The 18428-nt window shown below is 41.3% G+C and overlaps 1 protein-coding gene across 5 annotated transcripts in view; it reads right to left on the bottom strand.

Annotated features, from left to right (window-relative positions):
• The window catches only part of SH3D19 (SH3 domain containing 19), an 83484-nt gene extending 69941 nt beyond the window's left edge, over positions 1-13543 (bottom strand). For 3 of the 5 annotated variants that reach the window (XM_080589384.1, XM_080589385.1, XM_080589388.1), the window contains exon 1: positions 13195-13541. In XM_080589384.1, the coding sequence (XP_080445510.1) occupies positions 13195-13285 (91 nt within the window). In that variant the 5' untranslated portion in view covers positions 13286-13541. Of the gene's footprint in view, positions 1-13194 lie in introns of all 5 variants that reach the window. The other 2 variants (XM_080589386.1, XM_080589387.1) reach the window with 2 other exon arrangements.
• Between the last annotated feature and the right edge of the window lie 4885 nt (positions 13544-18428).

The following is an 18428-nucleotide window of genomic DNA, read 5'->3' as shown; positions in this document are numbered from 1 at the left end:
CCTTCTGTGTACTCGTGTGATATATAAATGAAAAAAGAATTTACTGGACAACAGGGGCCACATCTACCAGTGCTATGTTTGCTGCTAATTTGTTTTTGTGGCTGTGAATTTCTAGGCTCTCATTCTTGCTCCCGTGTTACTCCTGCAATGCAACAGCAAAATTGTGTGGGCATCATGTGTATGCACACATAGCAGCCATAAGAGAGGGGCTGATGCAGAAATTTTAAAGAAACGAAGGACTGGGTAAGCTCTCCACTTCTCAAAATGGTCTATGTTGTAATAACTTAGACCAAGCTCAGCACCGGTTCCCTGTTCTGAGGCCATGAACAATAAACAAAGTATGTGAGCAATCAAACATATGCAGCATATCCATATGTTAAAACACTTGTACCTTCTAAAATTTAAGCAGGAAATTCAATATACATTTGTTTCTAAAGCTGTTTTTTTCAGGAAATGAGCAACTTCTGAAGGTGCAAATCAGCACATCTTCAGACAAGACATTGCAGCTGGTCAGTGCAATGTCGTTCTAAGATGATGTACTTCAGGCTCATAGGACTAAAGCACGCAGAGCTTCCAGAATCACAGTGGGAGCTGAAAGGAAACCTACTACCTAATTTTCTCCATAACTTCACAGAGTGAAGTACCAATTGACTTGACTCGTCTTTTTGATAGACTAAAGATATATAACCACGAAATACCTCCCTCTCCAGGTATTTCAGAAATGTTAAAATTTACATTTCTGAAAAGCGTTTCACTGATGTTGCCAGCATTCCCAGTAAAAGGAAATTATCTTTCAAGTGCATGGTACTGCCACTTCCTTCCCAGAGATGTAGCTTGCTTGTATAGGCTCTGTTTATTTCTCAGTAATACAACAGAGCTCAGTCTGACACTAGGTCTGTTTGCCATAGAGTGCTGATACACAACAATAAATAATATAAAAAAAGTATAATAAGAACCATTTTAAGTTTTCTAAAAGGCGTATGGCTTGCATTTTTTTTCCCCCCTTCCTGTTGAACAACAGTTCCCTAAAACTTGTGCATTCCTGGCCACAGGCAGGGATAATTTCAGGCTGAGTGCAGGGAATATCACTTCCACCATTTAAGCAATTTCCTTTGACCTACACGGTACAAACTAATGTGTTGTAGAAACAGCCTTTGTTACATGCGTTTCAGATAATCATGCACAATTTTTGTGAATTCACAACCTATTTTATAACTTGCAAAAGATGTAATCTCTATTTGTGAAGTACTGATATTATATAGTAGGAAGATCATTTTTGGACACCAAACATTTTGCAGATTTCACCATTCCTTTCCCTCCAACAATCCTCCACCAACCCCACCCTGATCTGGGGGCAATGAAAAGTTTTTGGAATTTGCTTATCCAAAACAGCACCTTTCTATTTTCAAGATGCCAAAAATCAACAACAGTCTCCAGGATAATCTTACACATTATACCCTTGGAAGTCAAGTCTCATGTAGTGTGTGTGAGACATGAATTCACAATGAAGTGCTGAATGTGAGTATCAGCTACAGATATTCCCACTTCTGTATCACAGGAAATGAATTCAGCTTTAAAATAAACTAACAAGAAAAAAAAACTTAATTACTTCATCCTTTGAACCCACTGACAGTGATGCTGACAGCACAGCTTCTAAACCTTCACATATGAATCTGGAATTTAGGTACTGTTGTTAGTGCAAGCAAATGTATAGGTCTGTATTTTGGGGGGAATTTGGAGAATAGGGGGATGAAGAGACACAGAAAGAAAGAAAAATGCTTATTACAGTAACTGATTGAAACACACTCAATCATAGAAGAACAACCTCTATAAAAAAAGAATAAATGTACCAGGCAAATAACAATATTTATTTCTCTTCAGATACCACTGAAATAGTCAATAGATTGTTAATGGAATATTTTTTGGTCCCATGTCAGCATTTATGCCGATTTTATCCTCCAAATTATCCCCAATTATCCCCAAATTGTTTACCCAGTCCAAATAAAGACAGCTAATGAGAACATTCTTAAACCTCAATTGTTCTGTAGCAAGTACTGATTTTCTATAAAAGTGCATTTGAAATTAGCCTATTAACAAAAGATTTTCCTCCAGTGACACTGATAATTCTGCCCAACAGCCACACAAAAATAAAAAATTCTAGGAAAGCAAGCAGAACAACTGCTTCTCACGTACATCGGATTTTTTGTAAAATCCACAAAATGGGTTTTTCTCCAAAAGGTCTCCTGCTCTTTACACTAAAATAAAGATTACAGGATTCAGAAACATTAAAGGGACTTGTCTCAAGATTTGAAAAGTGGAATTGTTTAATATTGTTGGCATATACCAATAAACTATTGGAACCTGAGATAACCCTGATCCATTGACATTGAATACACGCTTAAAAGTTGTGCATATTATATGATAATGTAGAGATCAGCATCCAAAAGTCATTTTTTAAGACACGAGTCACCTGGCATTTTGAAAGCATTTTACTGAGGTGTGAGATGAGTTCATAAACATCCCACCCCGAGGCAAACATTAAACATCTACCAAATCCTCTTCAAGGTACCTTTGTTATGGCATAACACGTACATGTAATATACACACTTGTGTCCTTTGGTCCTTGAGAACCATCCTGACCAGAAGTCAGGATACAAAGCAATGTTTTATAAAGAGGGAAAATAGGAGAGAATGAAAGAGGGCGATAACAAGGAAATACCAGGTCACAAAATACAAACAGCATCCACTGGGAGCGGAGTGGCAGGCAACCCTTTGGGAGCACAGGGTTTTTACACCACTTTGTAAGAACCTCAAGCATGCACAACAAAAAAGAGCATGGTTTGCTGTGCACAGGTTGGTGTGTTATTGTTTATTTAAAACTTGAAAGCTATGGATGACTTCAACACAGCTTACAAAACAAACATATACAAATCGTAATAAAAATACCAGGTCTCTTTGTGAACAAAATGAAAGCTGTCACAACTTTAAGTAATGCTTTAAAAATGACCACTTATATTATAAACATACACCTTTCATTCTTCACATCTGGTCCCCCTGTTCTAGGCAAGAGCTGACTGCGCCTGTCTCTGGGCTCCTAATTACAGTATTCCTCAAAATCCTCTCATCTGTTTTTCTGAATGTTCAGCAATTGTACTTCCTCCTCCTTTCAGGCTCTTAGAAAACACACAATCAAGAGCAGCTATTATAAAAGTAATTTTTAGGAGCTTCTAGCCTTGACATCAGGTTAGTGCATCCAGTCCTCAGTCTTATAAACGCAAATGTGGCTCTCATTCTGCTGCTCCTCAAGGAAGCAGTTCCTCTCTACTGTCCAAGGAGAGGCTTCAAACACCAGCAGCTTTAAACAAATGGCAAGAAGATGGCAAAGCCATAAGCATCCTGAAAAGCTGAAAACAAGGGATCCCCTGGTTACCACAGAGAAACCATGGGTTCCTGGGCACGCTGGTAATGCTACCAGAGACCATTCAAATTCCTCAGCACCTTGGAGAAACAGCTCTCCTCCCATGTGCACCCAGACCCCTCCTTTTCCCCACCCCACTCCTGTGCATACGCCAAATAGGCGCCAGAGGATCCATCACAGGCATCCAACTTCTGTAAACACATTAATAAGTACCTCTGCTTTGCTAGGGTGCCAGGAGCATAATGACTCAATTAAATAGCTCTTGGTGATGGATCCACCAACCCCAAACCAGTGGACAGGAACTGGAGAAATGAAGCGTACCTAGAGTCACAGCGGCTGATACCACGCGTTTCCCAGAGCGGATGCTGGTGCTCTACAGAAAGTTATGCCTGTTACTGCTGGATACATGAGGTGTGCAGCGTTCTCCCATCTCGTCATTCACTGATACCTGTCCCACTCTGGTACTGACACTCTTCCAAGCACTGTCTAGACCTGCTTAAACAGAGGAGGTGGTGGATTACAGCAGGCACCCCACACTCTCAGGTACCCCATTTTCAGGTGAGATTCATCATTCCGGTTTAGTGATTACTGTGTGTTTTTTCAGACCTACTCAGAATCATTTAGACCTTCAAGAAAGGCCTAGAAAGGTCTTGGAAAAACCTTCCAGACCATGTCCAACCATCAACCTGAAAGGCTGGCAGCCTTACGGCAAGTGACAAAGCTTGCAGTATTTGCCATCAGACCAACTGTGGCATCTGACAATGACATTTTCAATGCCCTAGGTAAAAGGAGAGATTTTTCCAAAGCTCTAACTTTGATCCCAAGTTCCACATTTCTATTAGTTTCTGCACTGTAAATTTACAGTGCAGACAGTCGTAAAGTGAACACTGAGGGAACAATTTATTATGTGAAAGTTATCAAAATGCTGAGCTTGTTTCCAGGTATTTATGTCCCATCACTCTAACAGGATGAGCAAACAGTATTTTAATAATAAATAACATCACAGCACTCTGTTCACTCAAGAATTCTTGTAAATGATTTAACACAGATGTGCACAACCTGAATCAATTTTCACGTGTAGATCTGTGATATTGACTGCTTGGGTTTTAATGCAAGACAGACTGCATGATGAATATAAATTTATCACCTTAAGAAAACAATTTACATTAATTTTAGCTTGCCTCATGTAAATAGAAACAAAATGTTATAGCTGAAGAAAATAATCAAATAGCTTATTCTATGCATACAACATTCTGTCTAGACGGAGAATGCATCAGGAACATCTTTGTAGGAAACACAGTGCTTGAAATTTACCTACAGCTTCTAGAATGTGATTCACCATGTTCAAAGCCACACTAAAAAAGCAAAATATTTATGAGAAATTCATCATCATAATTCAAGAATTAGTGATTATCCAGTAAAAATATCAACCAGCATATAATAAGTAGTAATTGATTACATATAATGAAGAAGTAAATTGCATTCCGTAATTGATTACATATAATGAAGAAGTAAATTGCATTCCTTGCTATGATGTAACATTTGAAGATCAAAAGTGTAAGTGGTGTCAAAAAGGAAATGAAGCCATGAAAGGTAAAGCACTGGGTAACTATTTAACAGAAACTTTCGTATCAGCCTCCAAGAAGTTTCTAAGATGTTGGCTGCAGAGGATAAGCAATCCTTTTTGGAATTAAAAATTAAAACTTAGTAGAGGTTTCTTGCATACTTCATTGAAGACACTTGTAGGCAATTGTAAGACCCAGGCTACTGAACAAGATGATCCTTTTGTCTGATCCAGCGTAACTTTCCTATGGGCATGAAAATTATAAACTTCTTGTCCCATGTTTTTTCAGTTTGCACAATGGGGCATAGATAAGCCAGTATCGTGGCTCTGGAAGTCTGAGGCAGTACATCCTTTTAGTTACAGGACTGACTATATCACCCATTCAAGATCTTCTGCACGTTCTGATCCAATCACATTTTCTACAAATACATCAACAAGCTGACTGAGGTGGTGATTCATATACAAAATAAATGCAACACCCCCTTAAAAAGCTTAGAATAAAAATAAATAAATAAAAATAAGCAGTAGGAAAGAAAATGAGCAGTAAGATTTGTTGCATTCAGCTTCTAATTACAGTGTGAAATTTTCAGCTTGACTTCTGTTGAGCCCTTCAGGTTGGCTTCAAATGCAGCTACTTATAGCCATGTTCCTCTGGTATTGATATGGCAGGTATAGATTTGTTGTGTCATAACTGAAAAAATTCACAGACCAGTTAAGTTCATCTTCAAAGCATCTTATTTGGAATTCCATTAAATCTTGTTAAAAGACCCTTAATTCTCAAGTCAGAATGTCAAATTGATGTTTTTAGAATAACATGTCCAGTCCATACAGAAGTGCTGATTTACAACATCTGAAGCAGTTAGTGTAACACAACACTACATCAGATGATTAACTTAATATTGATATCCATAGAAGTCTGTGTCTTTCAAAATTCATAAAGCATTGGAGGAAAAAAATGAAGTTTTTCTGCTCTGTCTCATCATCTACTAGATCTAGGCTTTCCCCCAAAACTTAAGTTTGTCTTTCACTGAGGGGAAGGATGGTTGCCAAGCATAAAGCATGGATCAACAGATGATATACGGTCTCCTCAAGTCTGCAGTTGGAATGCTTCAGTAACTTCGTGCACGCTGTTTTTCAAGGGAAGAGTAAAAATCTTGTCTAGAAATTCAGCTGATGCTTCTACTCCAGTTGAAAAACTGAATATGTGAGGCAGGACTGCCCAACGGTAAGGTTGAAGGGTCCAGGCTTTTTTAGATGAGCAAAGAGGAGGCAAAACAACTATCTAAAACAAGCTATCTACACAACTGCCTGAAGGGGAGTAACAAAGATCACAAATGCAAACTCTTCCTGGTATTAGCAGACAATATAACAAGGGGCATCGGTCACAACTGTGGCATGGGAGGTTCAGGCTTAAAGTGAGGAAAAATTCCTTCACTCGGAGGTAATGCAGGGCTGGAACAGGCTGCATGCAGAGGCTGTAAATCCTTCTCTTTTGGGAGACTATTCATGACATGACTAGAGGAAGCCTTGGTGGATGGATCTTGTCTTGGCAAGAGTCCTGCTTCAAGCTGGAGACTGGACTAGGTGAGCCCCAGAGCTCACTTCCAGCCAAGGCTGCCACACTTCTGAGCCACAAAATCATCAGAGCAAGGACATTATACAATGCCCTATGCAAAGCACTGTATTTAACTAGGAATGATAAGCATCAACGGAAGATATTTATGTCAAATGGCTTTAAGCACTATCAAAATAAAAATTCATGCTGCACATATTGTATGAAATACTTATTGAAACTGCGTGCTCAGAACTACATTAACTTTTCACACTAAGAGGGTTAATACCACCTCTCTGTTGTTTCCAGATTTTAAGTCAAGGCTACACAGTCAAAAGTAACTATTTACAATTTTATTTACAAATACTAAACTTGTTTCATCTGAAAACAACAGCCACTGTGGTAAAAACTTCAAATCACAGAAGGGTTTTTGTTGGAAGGGACCTTAAGGGTCCCAAGTTCCAACCCCCTGCCATGGGCAGAGCCCAGGTTTCTTGCTCAAGGTTCTTGCCGCGATGTTCTGACTCACTCTGCCCTTTGCTGTCCATCCCCTTTATTTATGCAACAACCCTGATTTATTACTTGTTACCTTGACAGGAAGCGATTGATTGCAACACCCAGTTAACAACATGGTTTTGGACAATCATCACTCAATGGGTTGTTCTCTTCGGCTATAATCTCACCACTCCTTATGCAATGATTCATTTTTGTGCCTTGCTTTGGCTATAACCTAAGCGAAGAAGATCTATTTCATCACTTAAGTCTTTTATTATTATTAGTCCTTCCACAGTCTCCTTGGCTAGGAGAAGACTACTCCCTATTGGCTATCACAAATTATTCAGTTATTTTCCTTAGAGCTGCTTTTATTTTTAGAAAGCTTGTTTCTTCAGAAGACACAACATTCTTTGTGGTGCAGTCTATGCTCTTTCCCAAGTAACTGCAAGAAGTTTCTTTCTTGCCACTGACAGCACACTTTAATTTCAAGAAAGGATGATGAATTTCCACATACGGGCTACATTATTATATTCCACAAAAATTTTAGTTAGCTTCTTATATTTACCTCAAGCAAGCTAGATTCCAAGACTAGGAAATTTAGTGGAAACATACAATAATTTTGGTGGGTTATGGGAAAGGCCTAACCAGGTGATTTTATAATACTGACATGATATAACATATTAGCACTACTTTGAGATTATTTAATAAGAACTGCATTATTTGTGCTCTTTAAATTTTAAGTGTTTTACTGTGGTGGGGTCTCAAATAATTATCAGGACTGTAGCCCTTGAGCCTGCACTGAGACTACAACAACATGAGACCAAATCCCAAGAGAAACAGGTAAGGGATGTCCAGCTGGCAATTAACCCTACCACACCTGAACTTGTGCTCTGACTGATTAAATAAATAACCAACACCCCCAAACTCTCTTCCTCAAACTTTTTGTGAGTGCTTCTTGTTTGCACACGGACAGACTGGCAGATCATAGCTATACCTTATGCATTTATTCAATACAAGTGATCTGTTTTGTCACGTTTATCTTTCTTCCTAACAGATGAATAATGGCTAACATATACCATTATCAATAACAGATGATAAATGATTACTTTTGCTACAGTCAGGCAGAACAATTTCCAGATCAGAGCTGAAGGACTGAGACATGCAGATGATGAAGTTTCCATTTGAACAATGCTGACTTCTGTTCCATAAGAAGAAGAGCTTTCTGCTTCTTAAATGTAAGGTTTAGTTAAGATATAGGAACACACACAGCACCTAACTCTTTGAGCCACCTTTGTCCTCATCACATTTTGTCTCTGCTCAGGGTCACAGGCAGTCCCTGGGAGCTGCTATGGTCAAGCTGTTTGTGTTATGATCCAGTGACCCCTAAAGAAGACCATCACTTAATCCATCTCTAATGCTGAATTTCATGAAGAATCTCACATCACCTTATTCTTTTCTTCTCAAGACTGAATACATATTTTGCATTAACTTGGGAACAACTGCTGAGCGTTCTTTTATCAAATTCTTATCTGAAAAAAAGTCCATGATGCCTGCAAATTACCATTCACTGAATTTTGTCAGCCACACTACACAAACGTACCCCAGTAATTTCTCAGCATGTTGAGCAGGGAAATATTTAACCTTAATTTGTTAGATTGGATACAGCTCATTGTTCTCAGCTTCCAAAACAAGTCAGCACCAGTTTGATGTGGGACTGTAAAGTATTGATCCAACTGTGAACTAGATCTTGTTTTGGCTAAAAACCAAAGCATTCAGTCAATCAACCAACCAGAAATAGATAATCCCACCCATAATCTGAAATTGCCCACTAGAGCTGAAAAAGTTCCAGAAAACACTTGAAATACTGTAGAGAAGCAGAAACAAAAAAATGACCAGAGATGTCTCAGTCAGCATAGCAAAAGTTGTGTGCAAAATTTACAGCCACTACATAAGAACAAGCCACAGACAAGCATTTATGATAAAAAAGAGCGATATTAAATTAAATCAAAGCCTTTCCTTGTATTAATGACCATCTATACTTTTAAATACACAGTACAAATCACAATAGCTCTTCATTATGAACTCAATTTTTGTTACTGACTTCTATATTTGGCTTTCTTTTTTTTTAATTTAAAGTACGGAAACATATGCTACATCCATAACAGACTACTCTTCCTCTAGGAACGCTGACCAGAATTCAAAATGAAATAATATAGATACTAAACATGTTTAAAATTGCGCGTGCACTTTAGATAACACCAGAATACTGAGACTCTCACTCCTAATGCGGCAAGCCTTTTGTGCTCAGACACACAATTAACCAATGCATTTCACAACTAACATTTACTATACTCACTCACGCACTATGAAGTTTCTTTATTTGAGTCTGTACTAATAAAATAAAAAGCTCACCGAAACAGGAAGGTACACCAGATAAAGGTCCAAAGTTACACTGGATAAAGCATGCAAGTCTATGGGAAAGAGGATTTTAGGTTGTTTTGTTTTCTTTTTCATTATTTACTTCATTAAAAACGAGCTAAACAAGAAGATTATAATCATAAATTAAAAAAGAAAAATATCCAATAAAAATCCAGTGTTCTCTGTGACTTCCCTGAGTAAGAATCTGTATGGCAGGCATATGCAACATGAGGGTAAAATCTACCACATTATTTTAAGATGAAATATATCATGTTATTTTACTTATATATATTGCAGTAAAAAAAAAAAAAAAAAAGGTTTCCTGAAAGACTGGCTTCCTTTCCCACAGCAGGTGGCTAGGAGATTCAGTTTGAATGAACCTATGTAGTTATTTTTATTCTTCACAATTTTTAAAGAATAAATCCTACTTCTCCTCCTTACCACTTAAAGAAATTATATAAATAAAAATAAAAAATCAATCATCATTTTCTCAAACGGAAAATAATTTCTTTAGAAGATTCTCAAATTGCTCTACTTGTTACCTTCTCCCAGTTTTCCAGAACAAGCTAATCAAAAAGCTTTCCTGAATTCAGAGAAAAGTCATCCCATTGGCATGGCATACAGTGGGGTAAACAGGCAGTCAAACAAAATAGTTAAGCCATCTTAGATGTCTGCCACAGACAAGGATAGTTCTGTTCCCACCTCATCTGGTCATATCTCCAAGTTGTCATTCCCTGCTTTTAACATCAGTTCTGGCACTTTTCTACTGCTTCAGCAGGCCTCTTCAGCTCATTAAACCAGACACACGCACACACAAAAAAAAGAAACACCCAAATCTAGACACTAAAAAAAAAGACAAAAAAAAAAGACACCAAAACAACAGGCAAGTAGACCTCTTAACAGCTCAGCCTACAGTTTCACAGCAACCTAAACCAAACTAACTCCTGGCTGGCATAGTGCCTTACCTCCCTCCGGCTGCATGTTCCCACTCTCTTTTTTATGCCAGCTTCAACACCATCAGAACCCGTAGAAAACTATGCCAGCAAGCTGAATCAGCAGAATTGCATCCACCAAAGAGAACAAGAAAAATAGCTTCCTGCTGGGCCAGTGCACCAGAACAGGTTGGTGCAGGTCCTAGTAAGCACGAGAGCTCCAAGAGAGGCCCTAAGCAGCCACCAGGGAGATCAGCCCAGGCTGCCACACAGCCACAGCTTCAGTGACTTTGCTCACCAGCAGGTCGGACGAGCAGCACAGCTGACACACAGGAAGAGCAGAAGTGCAGATCCAAGGAAGGGATCACCCCTCTAGCAGCAACAAGCTGTTAGATGAGTTTAGCCTGCTTCATCCTCTTGTATCTGTGGTAGCGCAACCAGGACTAGCTCCCAGGAAAAATGCTACTTCTTCGTTCAATGACGTCCTGCATTCTCTTTCCTCAATAAAACGGAGCTAATTATGCCTCTGAATGTTTATTAAGTCAGAAGCATTTCTGAACTTTCACCTTTCAACTACCTCTCGCTTTGCAAACGCAAGTCTTGTACGTGCAGGACAAAGGTGAGCAACTGCCCTTACTTCCACATATAAGCTGAACAGACCAGAAATTTAATCTGCTCATATTTGCAATTAGGTTAACTAACTGAAATGCTTAAATTGGCAGCTGGCTGAGACGCTTTTTTTAAACTTTAAAATATACCCAGTAAGTTATTTAACACTTAGGTATGTTACCATTTTGTCTTTGTAACTGCACGTAACGCAACGAAATGCACTTATTTTCAACAGGCTTGTATATTAATGTATAAGGGAATTATCAAGTAAAGGAAGGGCAGCAAACTCATCCACTTGACATGATATGCTTCGTGGATGCCTTAAAAAACACTCTGGGAGTGTTTGTGCCCTGCTTTCCACTGTGCAGCCTTTCAAACAGATGGAAGGAAGGAGAGACAGCCAAAGCAGAATGCTAGTCATCCACACCTACTTTACACTCCTAAGGTAAACAGTGCCAGGCCCATTTTGGAGGGGGATTGTCAGGACACAATAACAAAAGTTTCATAAAAGGAAGAGAAGGGCCCTTTATTACTGATTAGTAGCATTTCAACCAAGATAAACTCTGGGAACAGAGTTTGTTTCCAGAGTTTATAAAACATTCTGCTTCACAACAAGAAAGCAATGATTATATAAGTACATACATAAACTGTAGAACCAAATAGATGTTCTCCACCAGCAAATATCTCCAGAAGAAACAGCTTTAAAAACCAGATACCAGAACTAGCAGCTCACATGTTTGGCTACTGAGGAAATGGTACAGGAACCAACACTGGTTTTGCCTCCTGCCCTCGACGAGGCGAAATCCTGCACACGTGCCAAGCCACGCTGGCTCCTGCTAATCTTGCACCTGCCCAGGAATGCACTGACATAACCAGGGTTGTGGGAAGCCACAGGGCCTGTGTGTTGCAAACTCTGTTCTGCAGTGGGAGCCCTCAAATTGCTGTTTTTCTCATCTGCAAGAGAATACTCCTGTTGCTCAAATGGATACAGAACCACATGAATTGTAAAAGTTATTAGGGCATTATGGTTTTACCATAATTAGTAATTGCCAGAATATTTGGAATTCAATTTTAAATATGCAGTGTAGCTGATATTTTCCCTGGAAACTGTCTTTAAGAAAACAGTTGATTCTGGAAATAATTTTACAGTGAGAGAGGAGGAAAATGCTGCATTTACCAACTTTGTGAAGATAGAGAAAGTGATATAAGCATTGCTTTTCAATTAACAACAATCAAATTAAAGAAACTACTTCAACTACTACCAAGATCCACTGGATGTCCTTGTATCAAACAAAAGCTTACTACAACCTTCAAGTCTACCTATAAAGCCATATCAACCTGTTTGTTCCCAAGCTCCTGTCTCCATGCCTTCCTGTACACAATAGCTCTCACCTCCTGTTTGCCAAGGCCTGCAGTCCTTACCTGCACGGAAACAATCATATGCAATTTTATATATAATTTTTATACCTAGATGTTCCATCCACCTTGACATTTACTAGAAAAATCAGTAACGTATTTTGTTTCCTGGTAAGGTATCTCCAACGTCCGGACGTGTCTGGTGGACAATGCGTGTCTGCCTCAGCATTAGCTTGGAGAAGCAGGCTTTCAGAGCGTACTTCCTGATCACCATCTGAGAGCACGCTTTCGGCTCACGCTGGGCAGCTGTACAGATGCACCTGCCCTGAATTAATTTCAGTGAAACTGACCGGGATGACACGCTCCAGCAGTGCTGCCCATGTGATCCAGCCCCCCAGGGAAACCCAGTCCCATTGACCAGGCTAGGGCTAGTCACAAGTCAAGGCGCACTGTGGGGTCACCAGGTCCTCAGTGCCAGCTGTTCCACCCCACATACCCACGCCAGTTAGGATGGGCTCCATGATGACCCCAGTAGCCACCACCCCACGATCCCTAGTCCTGTGGCCTCTCAGGCCAGCAGAGCCTCCTGCAGCACGATCTGCTCCAGAATTGGCGCATGCCACCAGGGCTCCAGCAGCGAGGAGCCAAGCCCTTTGGTGGCTTGGCCACACCGTGCGGGTTACCATGCCTGGAAGAGCTGAAACCCTCTGTCGCTGCCGGGGAGGCTCCAGGGGTGGCACCGGGCCTCCTCACGCTGCCCTTCGCCCTCCCTCGCCCTCCCGCCCGGGGCCAACGCCAACGCGGGCACCTGCAGCCTCGCCGCCCCGCGCCCCTGGCCCCGGTCCCTCACCTGCCGCCGAGCCCAGGGCACCCCTGCGGTGCCTCCTGCCCAGCTCCCGCAGCTCCTCCTCGTCCTCCTCCAGCCTCCAGGCTTCGGCCATCGGCGAGGGGCCCGCGGGCGGCGGCGCTCAGCAAGCGGGGGCTGCCATGGCCAGGGGCGGCGGGTGAGGCCGGCGCCTTCCCCTCAGCACCGCCCCGGCCCCGGCCGGGCCTGCCCCGCGCTGCTGGGGGGAGCCGGCGGCCGAGGAGAAGGAGGAGGAAAAGGAGGAGGAAGAAGAGGAGGAGAAGGGCAGCGGAGGCGCCGGCTGCCCTTCCTGCCCATCCGCGGCTCGCCGCCGTCAGCAGGAAGCCCCGCGGCCGCCTGGCACCGCCGCCAAAGGGGGAGGAGGAGGCGGCGGGGGGAGGTACCTGGCGGCCGCCGCCGGGGGCACCGCCACCGCTCCCTCCCCTTGGAAAGAGAAAAGTTTAACAGGACGAAAAGGTCGCTGACTGCGAGGGGGTGGCCAGCTGGGGACCCGGGGGCAGCTCGCTGAGGGGCGGGCTTCATGGCGGCAGGGCCGGGGGGTGCAGAAATGCAGCCCGCCCGCAGCCTGGGGGGCTCCCTGGGCGAGGGAAGGCCTTCAGCTGATGGCCGGCCTTAACTCGAGACCTGCAGGGTGTAGGTTTTGGCTTGGTGTTCAAACTACTCACGGATAAGTGATCTTATGGATGCACTTGCAACCAGTAGGTACACACTTCCAGCACAGAAGTGATATGCAGAATCTGGCTGTGCTCCAAGTTGGACGCTTTAAACTCAAGCTGTAGTTTTTTGCCCTTTTTTTTTTTTCTTTCCTGGGCCTCACTTGCCCATAACTAGAATTGAAATAACATCGCTTCTTTGTGTAATATGATTGTAAAACCAAGTCATAAATGTTTTTACAGGTGACTCCACACTGGGCATCGCTGAAAGAAAGCACGTGAGGAAGTAAAATTCAGCTTCAGAGCAGGTGAAAAGTGGACGCTAAATAAAGTATGTGACCACAAATTAGGCCAGGAAGATACAACAAAGCACTGAGTAATCCTAATGTTGAGCAATATCTGTGTTTACTCACTAAGCACCATCTACTCTGCTGAAAAAAGTACCACGCAGGAAGAAAAAAATGTATCACAATACATAAATACAAATGAACGGCCATGTGTTTCTTTGTGTTTCAGTGCCTGACTTTACAATCATTGCTCCTTAACAGTTATTCTGTTTTGGTTTTCCTCTTTAAGTGCTTAGTGTTCAAGGGGCATAATAGTTATACGTTAGGAGGATGTAAGGCTTTATGCTGTAAAAGCACACAAAGCCAGGCATAAAACTGAATGTACAGTAGGACTATATTACAAACAAGTTAAACCTGCCACTACAGGTATGTGTTCTCAAAAGCCTCATGCTTCAGATGACTTCTGCATGGATGGATTGCATGTTAGCCAAAAGATCTCACCTCACAAATTCCAGCGCCAGATCAACACCTTGTACTTGATCTAAACTGGATATGTATTTCCCCAATGGGGTGCTTCTGCTGCAGATACTCTACAGGGGTGTGCCACGCAGCCTTACCTGCAACAACAACAAAATACACAAAAAAGAAGTTCAAACACAAAAAGTATGAGGAACAACACCAGAGGCGAGTAAAGTTGATGGTATGTGCCTACATGACAAAAAATCTCCCACACGAAACAAATGGGATGTGTTGTTTGTATTCTGTTTCTTTGCAATGGAGCCCAAATGCAGCACCTGTATTCAGCTCCTAAACACCACTAACCACAGCATGATAAGAACCATCAATTTTCTGCTTCCTGAATATTTATTTTTAATACTATGTGGTTTATTGCTGGGGGGAGAGGAGGGAGAATGAAGGGAAGCTTACTATCATGAAAATTACCAAGGAAGGAAAAAAATCAGAAATATATGATAGAACATTATACAAATTTGAAGAATCTGGAAAATTTAATTAAACTTCCAAGCATATAAAACTGAAAAATACATTTGGAGAGATCTTAGGTTTACGAGAAACATGCTGAACAAAGTCATTCTACCTGTGATTATGGAAACATTCCCCAAAATATCAAGAAACAGAATATGGAAGGATCCTGGTTATTTAATGTTGATAATCATCAAGAGTTGGTTCGAGTTCACAGAATTAGCTTAGTTCACTGAGACTGTATTGAAAGTTTTGCCAGCTGTGCATCATGCAGCCAGAGCAAGGTTTCTAGAGATGAAGCTCCAGACAGAAACACGGCAACAGTTGGGGGCCTAAAATTATACAGGAGGTAATTATGGACACCATGGAAAAATGGATAACAAATGTAATAAAAACAGTCCTCCATGTTCTTTATATGGCTGAGACACACTTAAAAGTGCCCAGAGAAAGCCCTATGTACAAAGGAAAGCACAATACCTAGGTTATACAACGTGATGAAGTCTCTGAAGCACTAGCGTGGCCATATAGCAGGCTCTGCCAGCAGGAAATGCAGTTGGGACAGGGACTGAGTTTCAGAGCTAAAAGAGGTGTTTGAGAAGTGCCTTGGACTGACCGAGGATAGATTTCACCAGAAAGGAAGAGGTCAAACTGATACAATCCTGAAGTGGATACAAGATTCAGGCAGCAGTAACCAGCATACTACTGGAAACTACTGGAAACAGTTTCCAAGCCGTACCACTGGAAACAAATCAAAATTGCCAGTGTTTAAACAAAATTAAAATGCAAAGCAGCATTGTATGAAATACTTGAATCAGATTTCTGATCCTTTTCTTGCAAAAGCCACACAATAACACCTCCAGCTGGAGGCTGCTTACCAGAAGGTAGAGCTCTTCAGGATATGTTGTCTGCAGGTACACTGCCTGTGTGCAAATGCCACAGGCATTCAAGCTTGGAGGGTTTTTTTCTGGGTGGTGTGGGCTTTAAATGCCTGTAGAACTAGTGCAGGTAGGGTAATACACAGGAATGTGCAGGATGCTAAATTCTCATCCTCTTCATTTCTCTCAACAGCAAAATCTGGTAGTATGCAAGGACTCTAAGGGCACAGAGACAGAGGGTGGATAGCTAGATCTCCATTTCTTACAAGTAATTATTACAAGCTTTAACGGGGCTGCAGGAGATACATGGTGCTGACGTAGTGCTCCTGAGCACCACTGGCAGCTGCAGCTTAGCAGGCCCAGTGACACATCCCGACACAGCCCCATACCTGGGTAAGCAGTTTCTAGGTGGAGAGAGCTGTGCTTTTGGGGCTTTAGAGAAGCAGCAAAGCCAGTTGTCGAAATAATCAAAACAACCAGAGTTGCTGGCTGATCTAAAAATAGCCTAGGCCAGACAGAGTAATTTGTGATAATTTGACTCAGATTGGAACACAAAAAGAGAGTTCTGCTGGGCTGCCGCACCCAGGGGAAGAGGAAAAAAAGGTGGTGGAGGGTGTGTGTGTGTGACTGGACCTAATATAGTAAAGCGTAGCAAAAATGAAAGCCATGCAGGAAATTCTCCCCAGAAATTCAAAGAGAAAAGCTCCTCTTTTACTTCTGAGCAAACAGAAATTACCAAAAATGAATAAAAATGGGGAGAAAAAGTAAATAAAGTTCCAAAAGTTAAAGAAAAAAAAAGGAAGAGCACTTGCTCTAGTCTCACATAGTTGAGAAAAACACATCAGCATGTGGCATATGCTGCTCTGAAGCCCTGTGTGAAATACAATATACTTGTGTCTTACAAGCAGGATGAAAGAAAAAAATTGCATTCTTGTACTTCAGTGAGAATCTCTGCTGTGTACATGTGCGTAGGAATAAAAAGACCTTTGTATATTTTCATAGCTATACTTCTCCAAGAAAACAAATCTTATTGTCTCAGAAAGTCTGTAATGTAGCTGCTAGAATCTGGAAATTTCTCACCGAGATTCTGCCTTGCCACATGCATCTTTGCTGTAATGTACATGCTTGGAATTTCACAACGGTAGAGCAGACGAAGGAAGCAACTGGCTAAATGGGTCTTTGTACTCTCTGCTGAGCCCTCACAATTAGTTGGCTTGGCAGTTATTATTTTTTAAGTATTTTGTTCTGATTTGCATCCCTGGAATTGCTGCTTTGTTTTGCCCTGCAAAAAGACACTGTTTTTCAACAAAAAATATCAGCTCTATAGAACTGCTTAATTGAAGTCGCCCATGTAGCCTCAATGTCTATTCAGGTTCTGCAACACAGCTGAAGCCTGCGATGAATGTATCAGTGTTTGGCAGAGATACAGGAGCCTCAGACCACAAAAGAATGCAGACAAAAGATTTTCAAAAAATGCAAGGGATGAAAAAGAGTGTTTGCAAAAGGGAAAATGTAGCCTTTGGACATGACAACATTATTTTTGTTCTGCATAAAAATAACAAGGATCTCGTTCAATAGACGAATGACATTGGCAATATAGCCAGTATAGGAAACAGACATTGTGGAGGGCCAAGATCTGATAATTCGATCTCCATTTGTTTTCAGCTGGTCCAATGGGTTTTCGTGTAGCTGGAGAATGACATATCAGGAGCCTGCAGGCTTCCTGAAATGTCTCCAGCTAAGTGTGGGTTCCCCTGAATTGTTACAGCTGGTTGTGGTTCCCATCATATCAGCAGGATGACAGACTAAAGGTAGATGGTTTTGTGATGAATGAAGATGATAAAAATAGAAGATTATTGATTTCCTTGAATAAAGACCTTCCTGAATGAAACATTGGGAAATTACCTTCACATGAAACTATGGATTTGAGATTGCTCTCAAAAAATGACAAGGATCTCTGCATAAAAGGATCAAATCCAATAATTTCAAAAGGCCTGAGACTATGGTGACATTTGCCAAAAGACTGGCAGTAAAGAGGGCAAAATGTATTCAGAGGGAGATTTTTACAGTTGTCGGTTTTTAAATTAGTTTTACTAATAATTTCAGTTACTTTTGCTCTTTTCCAAACTTATTGGACTAAAAGCACCCTTTCCTCTCCTATCTTGTTATTTAGCAAACACCTCCAAACAGTGTTTGGAGTCTCTTTTATTGCTCATTATGACTCATGGGGTAATAAACCTATCTATTTCTACAGCCTCCATGATTAAAGGGAATGACAAGAAGAAGTAGAAAACTGTGAGGAAATACAGAAGGGAAAAGAACTGCTACAGAGGTGAACGTTCTTAGCAAGAGAGGCTATCAGGGCCAAATTGATCCGTAGTTTGTGCCCTGAAGTATTAATGGTTACTCTACAACCACAGACT

This window comes from Anser brachyrhynchus, assembly GCF_964034855.1.
Source record: "Anser brachyrhynchus genome assembly, chromosome: 4".
Taxonomy (NCBI): Eukaryota; Metazoa; Chordata; class Aves; order Anseriformes; family Anatidae; genus Anser; species Anser brachyrhynchus.
This window is presented reverse-complemented; position numbering and strand designations above follow the sequence as displayed.